At 39.7% G+C, this 9,479-nt stretch overlaps 1 protein-coding gene across 1 annotated transcript; it reads right to left on the bottom strand.

Annotated features, from left to right (window-relative positions):
- Window positions 1-1,860: 1,860 nt before the first annotated feature.
- Window positions 1,861-8,964, bottom strand: smad6a (SMAD family member 6a). Its single transcript, XM_067400731.1, has 4 exons — window positions 7,607-8,964; window positions 6,480-6,536; window positions 6,261-6,338; window positions 1,861-2,637 (listed from the first exon to the last, which is right to left on the bottom strand). The coding sequence occupies exons 1-4, from the start codon at window positions 8,298-8,300 to the stop codon at window positions 2,096-2,098; spliced, it is 1,371 nt and encodes a 456-aa protein (XP_067256832.1). The 5' UTR covers window positions 8,301-8,964; the 3' UTR covers window positions 1,861-2,095.
- Window positions 8,965-9,479: the final 515 nt, after the last annotated feature.

The raw sequence follows: 9,479 nt of genomic DNA, 5'->3' as shown, positions 1-9,479 counted from the left end.
GTAAACTAAGTGCTGTCCCATAAAACCTAAAACATTGTTACCGTATTTTTACGGTAAAGTTCCGGCTGCCGTTTTTTTACTGTAAATTTTACAGGGATGTTTTTTACAGTGTGATTTAACAATAATGCATTTATTAGTTTTAATAGATTAGCTAAAGTTCCCCCCCACACACAAAAAAGATTATTTCTCCTTACATAAAAAGGTAGTCATGTAGATTAAATCCACAGTCATGTTGCACTGTAAAATCTACTAAATGAAGTAAATAAGAAATTTGTGTTTAGAATTGATTTATCTGTTTCAGCTATTTGCCTTGATATTCGAATGTATCTTCAGCTCAAAGCATAAGATCGCCAAACTAAGTTACTCAAGCTAATAACATTAGGAATCTCAAAAAAGGCAATTGTTTGATTTTACAGCATATCGTAGTTAAACTAAAATGATCTCTGTTTACATATACAAAGGGCAAATATTTGAGTTAATTCTTTGCAAGTTGCATGAATAAATCCCAAACTGGTGAGATCTGGTGCGGTTGAAACTGAATTAGAGCAGCACTGGCTGAGCCAAAATCACCACACTCACTCAGAAATCCAGTTCACTGTGAGGTCAGCCCACCATGGAGTTAAAAACACCACGGCTAGAAACCTCACACAGAAACATTCAGACAGAGATCCTGCTTTGAGAATAACAAATGAGATCAATTAGAGATACAAACTAAAAAAAATGCATATGAGAACAGATCATATTATGAGTTGATTATGCTGTTTAAAGCAGAATCACGTTAACCGCTGAACCCTGAGAAATGTGGGAGGACGCAACGATGATTTAAAAAGTTTATTCTATTCAAATCCTCCATGAAAAGCAGCACCAACTCAAGACAAACATGCTAAATGCAAATGCCTCTATTCACAGGGGCCGTTTCCAGAATGATTTTTTCCGTTTCCCTGCACAGATATAAATGTTCAAAGGTGCTAGTTTTTCTCCTCTGTCTCCACAGTCATAATATGGTGTTCACAGAACTGAATAATGCGTCTGGAGCTGGGCGGCTGGGGCTGCATGGCGCAGGGATAATGTCTATGTTGCTTTCTGGGAGTCCTGTTTTAAAAGGGATGAGGTGGGGCCAGGCAGACTGCTGAGTAAGCTAGCCACTACGCGGTCGCCCTCTAGAACAAACAACGGCACTAAAAGAAAGCTTCCCTGGACCCTGATGTATTGCAACACTGGAAACGGAAAGCTGCGGCACTTATGTGATGTGCGAGCATAGGAAAGTTCACTTTCTACTTAAAAAAAAAAAAAGGAATGCAAAAGTTTAATTCTCCAGAAATGATCTGAGATTGTATGAAGAACACTACATGCCCTGTTCTACTGAAGTATACTTGAGCCTTGAGCTAAATGATCTCTAGATAACAACCTTGACTCATTTCACTGTGGAATTTTTGATATGCAATAACATTTTTATAGTTTTATTCAGGAAAATTCAACCAATCATCAGATCTTTGTCAGCAAAGACAAAGGACCCAGTGATAAATTCATAAATGTAAGCTCAGCATTGATAATAAGGGTGAAATTAAATTAGAGGTTAAGTTTTTGCTCAATTCCTTACTTGAGAGCAGGCAGCAAATCATACAAAACACCTGAACACTGATATGAATCCACTGATATTAATATAATAACAGTGAGTTATTATGCCATCTATTGCTTTTTTTTTTAATTTTTTTTTTACACATTGTATTAAAAGAAATATTTCATCATCAACTGTATATACTGCACTGACTGTATCAATTTATAGCATAATACTACAAGACTCAATGTAAATTCCAACAATGGCACATTTCAACACACAGAAATCCAAAGTGCATTTCTTCTGTTTTATTTCCTCTGTCCATCCATAAAGACATTGCACCATACATAAATAATTGTTGTAAAAATGACTCCGTATTTACAAGTATTCCATATAATACGTTTATATAAAACTTTATATTAAATTTAGATAGATTACATTTGGGATTGTGGCTGTGGGTGTCTGAGCATTTGTAGTGAGTGTGCGCAGTATATGGTAAGAATGATGTACATGTCTGCATTTGTTCGTGTATATACGTTATCTGTGGTTGTTGAGTAAAATCTCCAACCAGCATGGACATGATGTAATGAACTGTCTGGAGTAGCATGGTCCCCAGCCCTTGGCAAAACTGATCCTCACACTGTTTGGGTCGTACGGCCCTTCCAAGTGCACCAAATTGCTGGGGGGTTGAATTTGGCACGACTTCTCATAGTCAAAAACCTTTATGGAGTAGCCTGGCATGACTCTCCTCACAGTCAAACTCAGGTAGGGGTGATGCTCCAGAGTTGGGGAATTCACAAAAATAGGGTGCTGACTGCGATTGTAAGCCCAAACTCCATCTGGCTCTTTGCTGAGGAGGATGCCGTGTCCGATCTTGCCACGGGTGCGCTGGACGGAGGTGGAACGTGGAGAGAGGGGGAGCAGGCCCAAGCACAAGCCTGTACCCTGAGGTAGGTCATAGAAGATGCTAAGAGAGGCGTCGTGAACTGGGTACAGGCGGCCCACGCGTGTACGAAGCTCCCAGTATGCCACGTTACACCAGTGATTTTGTGCCACGGAGGATGGAGACATACTGGCATCTGAGGAGGGAGAGAAAAAAAAGGTATGAATTAAAAAAAATAAATTCACAAACCAAAGTACACAAAGCCCAATATAAAACAGAATACCAATATTTTTTTAGTCTTTTATCCAAGAAAATATTTCTTTTTTTGATTTTTATTTGGTAAAAGTTTAGGCTGATTAGGGAAAAAAATGAAATAATAATAAAATTATTTAATAGATTATTTTTGTGGTTGTAGTTTTGAAAGTTTTTGTAGTTCTGAAAGCCACTGTGTCAGCAGAGTGTTCCTAAGCATTACCACACTTTTCTACTGTAATGTGCTGTCGTGACAAGCAATGTCAATGTTTTGATCACTCTCATATCAGCTCCCTTATTCTTTCTGCTGTTACACGGAGCATATTCATTCTCTAAATCTCCAATCCTATCAGGAGAGGATTCGAAACTGAAGAAGCAACGACCCCCACTAACAGGCCCAAATCTGTCATCTCTGACTCTAACACCCCCCGCTTCTGCCTCAGCATTCCTCTCTCCCTGCGCGGGGCCGACTGGGGCCCCCTCTTCCCCTCCGAGGGCCAGCATTCAGCTCTCTGACCACTCAGTGAAGGCTCGTGACCCCCTGACCCCCCAGCCGCCAGCCTATCCAGTCTGATTAACTCAAACACAGACTGATGGCATTATTTTGCTTCACATGCTCTATTGAGGGAGAAGATCTAAAGCCCTGGGCCTGTGCCCCCATTCTGCTCAGTCTCAAACCTCTCTGGCCCAAACAGACATCAGAGGACACACTGTTAATGAAGTAAGTTTTGTACGGAAATGCACTGTCATTATCTTGGGATTCTCTGGTTCTTAGTATGTGCTTCCAAATACATATAATATAAACACATATGCATGGAAAAGACAGAAAAAGGAATATTTTAATTTTGAAAGAGTGCCCCATTAATGTTAAAGTTTCTCATGCAAAGACATGGAAATCACATATTTGCTGCCTAGTTTAAATCTTTAAGCAGTGCTATGATGTATGATAATGAGGTTTCAGGAACTTTGAACCTCTCCTTTAGTAAGTTACTCGTATGCACTGTTTTGCATGCACAGTTGTTAGTGCCTGCAAAAGCATTCTTGGTGCTTGTGTGCCTAGCCTAAACCAACACCACAAAATGAGAGGGGGGAAGAGAGGATGGAGTCTTGTCTGTCCTGCTGTGCCAAATATTAGATCTCCCTCCACATATTAGTCCCTTCCACCAAGCCAGTGAGTGGTGGGGGAACTTAGAGGGGTGATAATGGAAATGCCACAACAAGATCTGCCAGAGAACTATAGAACACTTTCAGTATTTTCACAGCTCAAGAACAATAGCAGTGGTCTAAATTGTTTGCTCCAAAAGTAAGCAAACATCTTTCTTTCTGTGCATCTAAATCTATTTTCTTAAATCACTCTTAAAGGGACAGTTCACCCAAAAAAGAAAATTATCATCATTCACCCTCATGTAATTTCAAATCTGTATGACTTACTTTTTTCTGTGGAACACAAAAGAAGATATTCCAACCCGATCTCACTGCAATTCGTACGTATTTTACAAGATGGCTAATTCATATGAATTCGTATAAACTCACTCGTACAAATTCGAATGTTTTTTTCTAAATCGTACGTATTTTACGAGTTGCCAAATTCATGTGAATTCGTACAAATGACCTACCCCTAACCCCACCCCTAAACCTACCCGACACCAATTAGACAAATCGTATGAATTAGCCACCTCATAACATACGTATGAATTGGTCGTGAGATAGCTTTGCATATTCTGACTTTTTCTTAAAACAATAAAATCCATAAAACAAAAGTCAATGTTTTGGATCCCATTTACTTCCTTCAAAATATCACTCCTTTGTGTTCTAAAGAAGAAAGTAAGTCATTTGTTTGGAATGAAGGTGAGCAAATAATGACAGAATTTTCATTCTTGGGTGAACTGTCCTCCTATGCTTCATTTTTAGTGAAATACATGGCAGTCAGGCATACATCCACAAATCCTTACACAGGGGGACATATTTGCAGGAATGTCAAGTCATTTTGTTGCTCATTCCTCTGGATGATGAATTTGTGGTAAGAGAATTGACTGCGTATTGATCCTTATCCAAGATGAAGCTAACAACTTGTGTCAGGATGAGAAAGTAAATGATTTCTCCCTGTCACAATACTGAGGAGACACTGACAGAAATATGCAGACACATACAATTGTACATAAATGCAATTACAATAAATCAGGCAAAAACTAGATCTAAAAAGCCTTAACATGCGTGTCCCCTAAAAAGCAGGGGCAAATAATTTTCCAACAATTGATAGAGTCATTCTTTGTCAACATCTGTAAAGAATCTCTGCAGAGACAGGCAGGATTTCATTAGTTAAATTGCGTGTTGGCCTGCGCTCTGTCAGGAAGAGGGGAAGCCACAGCGAGGCCTGTAATTTAAACCTTATTTTAAAATGCGACTGGCTGGCTATGCCAGGGCTTGCATTGCAAAACTCAGCAGGAAGCAACAACATGAAAATAATGGAGGAAAGAACGTATGTGACACACCAAAAGAGGATCTTGTTCCTTGTCTTCAGAGCTCTACATGCTGGGTAATAATCAGCAAAGGGCTGTAAGACACACAGCTGATAAGAGCTCAGGAGGCCCTGAGTCCCCCAGTCAGCATCCTGACAAGACTACCCATTGTTGCTCATAATCTAATTTTGACTTAGTGCTGAAAAGCTGGTGGATGACGTCTAAGAAATTTTAGCTGTTTGCATAAAGCTCATCTAGATATCATATTCAAACTGGAGAAAGCCAACATTGATGTTAATGAATCTTCAGAGGACAGTGTATTCATCATATTAAAAAAATATCATTAAACACAGAAGTGATGAAATAGAGAGAACCATGAACCACATGATTGACATAATTGGACAAGGAACGAGAAAAAAGGAAAGAGAACCAAATAAATGTCTGCATTTAGACAACATGCTCCTTCTTCAAGAACCGTAGAACCGTAGAAGCACAGAAAGTTTATGTTGGGAGTTTTTTATATATATGCACGATAGAGAGAGGAATGCTTAGCTGACCAGTTCTAACCAAAACAGCATGGATAAGCTAAGCCATTTGACATTATATTATCCTAATTAGCAGCTCTGAAAACAGCAAGGACCAAACCAAAGCATCACATTCAGCATACACTAATGTTCAAAAGTTCTATTATGCTTTGAAAACAGGAATATTTTGAAATATTATTAGAATATAAAATACCTCTCTATTGATTTTTGAAAAAATGTAATTGTGATGTAAAGTGTCTTCAGTGTCACATGATCCTATAGAAATCATTCTAATGGGGTGCTCAAGAAACATTTCTTCTTATTATTCATGTTGAAAACAGCTGTTCTGCTTAATATTTTTGTGGCAACCATGTTTGATTCTTTTCAGGGTTCTTTGAGTAATATAAAGTTCAAAAGTACAGAACTGATTTGAAAAAAATCTTTTGCAACAATTCAAGTAGCAACCCAAACTTTTGAACAGTAGTGTTAATATAAGTCATTTGATTTTCATGATCAACCAGGAAGTCTCAGTAATTATTGAATTCTTTTTCCCCCATTAATTTACTGAAGACTTGCACACCAACCTGAATAGTCCTGTGACATGCCACAAAGTGAACGCGTGGCTTCGGTTTCTATGTAAGGCAGCATTGGGAGCGAAGAATCTGCAAAATGACAAGACATAAAATTTTATGTTTTCTCCATTTGACTGCAGTTAAAAAAAACAATGACATACAGAGTTAACATCATACTTTTATTTCAAGAAATCTTTTCTTACTTGAACTGAGGAAAACTAAATTACTTACTCAGTGGCTTGTGTTCTGGTAAGGGGGATAGATTGGAGTATGGAGGAGGTGGTGTGTCTGAAAAATAGAGAGAACTGAGTTAGAGTTTTCTTTTGATTGAGCATACCTCTAAAACTGGATAAATCTCTGATGCCTATATGACCAGACCCCTACTACAAGAGATCTAATACTGCGAAAGTGTTTGGCACAGTTTCTCCAGCACAGCCAATGAGAATGTTACCAGCTGGTATGGAAATTACAGGTGAAGAAGAGCATCCATCAAAAAGACAATGAATGTGTCATGTGCCAAGAATGCATGGAATCCAATTGAAAGCGACCTGTTCTGAATCTCATTATTACACAGGGTGGAAACAAAATACTTTTTTTTTTTTTTTTTTTGCTGACAGTGAATAAAACCTTCCAGTGAAAAAATATGGAAAACACTTGTATCATACTTTGCTTTAAAACTAATAACCACTTACAGGACATTAGTGTTGGACTGTAGTGACCATTTGTATGCATGACTCAGTCTCTTGTAGGACTACAGAGTAAGTCATACTACTTTTATTTTTGATGTATGGTTATGCAGTCACTAAACCAGCATGCTATTTTTACACTATATTCTTTCTAAGATTATTGTTCAATCAATTTTGTTCTCAATCTGCAACTGTCCATACACAATGTTATGGTAGAGTTTTTGTGAATAGGGAGGGAGCAGAGAAATTGAGAATCCCAGAGGGACTCTAGTTGGGAATTCCACTTCCTGAACAGGAGTATCACTGTCCAACTCCCCTCCCTATCATTCACCCAGGCTTCAAGTAAAAATCACATTTATATTAAAATTTTGTTTCGCCTCATTTGATGCTATAAAAACATTTATATGGTTTGGTGGTCTTAGCTGGTTTAAGATGGTCTCCTGGCTTGGGTACATTTTTTTACTTCCAAAAAGTGCCCAAAACTCATCTAAAAGCATTAAACAGACCAGCCTGGATCGGTGGGAAGGCCAACTAAAACAGCAAAGAAGTTCAGTTTGTTTTGTTTTTTTCCGCAGGGTTGAAATTATATTTTTATTACACTTCAAATGCATAACAAAGTAAACAAGAAAATCATTATTGCCATGATTAAAACCATTCACAGGGTTTCCTCACCATCTTTGACTGGTCCACAGAGGCGGCTGTAGTGATGGGGGTTGCAGCAGAGAGTCTGACTGTCCTCTGCCCTGAAGCTCTGACAGTGACAGAGCGGTTTGAGGAGAGAGGAGAGCCGCAGGTCTGGCCAGCGGAAGAGTCGACACAACAGGTACTGTGGAGACACCACCTGACCTCCAATTCGCACTTCAGTCTGCGAAACCAGAACACATCCACTCGGCATCCCGCCTTGTGACTCCACAGCTTCCAGTAAAACATCCAGAGACTTCTCTTTCAACTTTTTGAGAAACGCATAAGTGCACTTCTTGAGTTCTTGCTCGGTTACGGCACCATGTTTCAGTTCCCTGCCACTCAAACTGCTATAGCTGTTGTGGTTCCTATGTTCCACGCGACAAGCCAGTCGGTTTTTGCCTCTGGTGAGGTCTTTAAAAAAACAGCATGTCACCGTCCTGCCCTCGCTCCCTTCGTCGAGGGGTCCATCCTGTTCAATAAGGACCCCCGGTTCCCCGCGTTCCTCTACGCGTTTGCTGCAAGAGTCCGCATTGTTTCCCGGTGCGTATTCCGTTCTGGGGATCTTCTCTGGGTTGCTGTCACTCCAGTCATCCGGACCTCCATCGCACCCCTCTTTACCTGCGGTGACCAAACGGCTTCTCCAGAGTCGCCGAACCAGACCCGAGCGTCTCGTCCTGAACATACGACAATTTAAACAGTTTGCATCCGTTTTTTCTATGTTTGGTCAGAACCGCGGAGACTCCAAACGCTCGTGCGCTCACTGTCCGACATCAATGATCTGTGCTCACATGCACAGCCGAGCAGAGCCTGAGCAAAGCCCAACATTAGACTCCACTGCTACAATATATCAACACTGTAGCAAAGGGATGGCTGTAATGATAGTGACCTAAGTGAGGAGCAGTGCATCCAGTCTGTAAACATGCCCCGTCAACATGAGAAACTTTGATAAACAACGCGAAATGCACGATATGCAGGGGGAAACAAAATCTCCGATAACCTCCAAAACAGACCCCCTTTTTCAAGCAAACCTTCTGCAGCAGTTTAATGACGCCGAACACATGAATGGATCTCACTATAATCCTTATTGACGTTTAACTCGCGCCTCGCGGAAGAAAATGATCGTGTTGCGACGGCAAAGTGGTCGTTCCGGGTGGATAGACGGACATGTACTGTCTTGAGGTTTCGTTCCGTGTTTCGGGCGAGATTAATGTGATTCTTCGATGGTTTCTTTCACCGTTTCACTCTCTTTCTTCTTCAGATACACACACACGGGGCCCCTGAGGAGAGCAGTGGAGCCATTGGTTGATTCCCATCATGTGCTCGTCTAGACACTTTGGCGGCTGCGAGCCGCGCTGATTGTTGCGCAAACACAGTATCAAGTTTCCGAACTCTTAAAGGAGCAACATGTACCTCTGTGTGTGTGTGTGTGTGTGTCTTTGCGTGTGCGCGCGCTGTGACAGCGACAGGACACCAAAATGTTAGTGCTGTAATGATTGTGTTAAAAACGTATTACAAACTGCCAGCTTCTCAAAGTGGCAGTATCTTAGACAAAATACTCAGATTTCAAAATAAATAAAAATAGTCTTTTTTGGGGAATAATAAAAATCAATGCATCATTCATTTTATTTTGTAATTTATAGAAATTATAAATATACAAAAATGTATAATATAGTATATATATAATATAAATACTACTACTACTAATTATTTTTATTATAATTATTATTATCAATACATTTTTATTTAGCTAAATAACTGCAAGATCAATTCACTTGATTCATTTAACTTTAATAGTTTATTCTACATAGATTTTTGTTTCACACACACACACACACACACACACACACACACACACACACAC

The sequence above is a fragment of the Chanodichthys erythropterus genome, chromosome 11, assembly GCF_024489055.1.
Source record: "Chanodichthys erythropterus isolate Z2021 chromosome 11, ASM2448905v1, whole genome shotgun sequence".
Lineage (NCBI taxonomy): Eukaryota > Metazoa > Chordata > Actinopteri > Cypriniformes > Xenocyprididae > Chanodichthys > Chanodichthys erythropterus.
The sequence above is the reverse complement of the archived record's forward strand: the minus strand, read 5'-3'. Positions and strand labels throughout refer to the sequence as shown.

Coding starts and splice junctions, on each gene's coding strand:
- smad6a (XM_067400731.1), bottom strand. CDS start 8,300: ATGTTCAGGACGAGACGCTCGGGTCTGGTTCGGCGACTCTGGAGAAGC. Junction 6,537..7,606: donor CTGTGGACCAGTCAAAGATG/GTGAGGAAACCC, acceptor TCTATTTTTCAG/ACACACCACCTCCTCCATAC. Junction 2,638..6,260: donor CATGTCACAGGACTATTCAG/GTTGGTGTGCAA, acceptor CTCCCTCCTCAG/ATGCCAGTATGTCTCCATCC.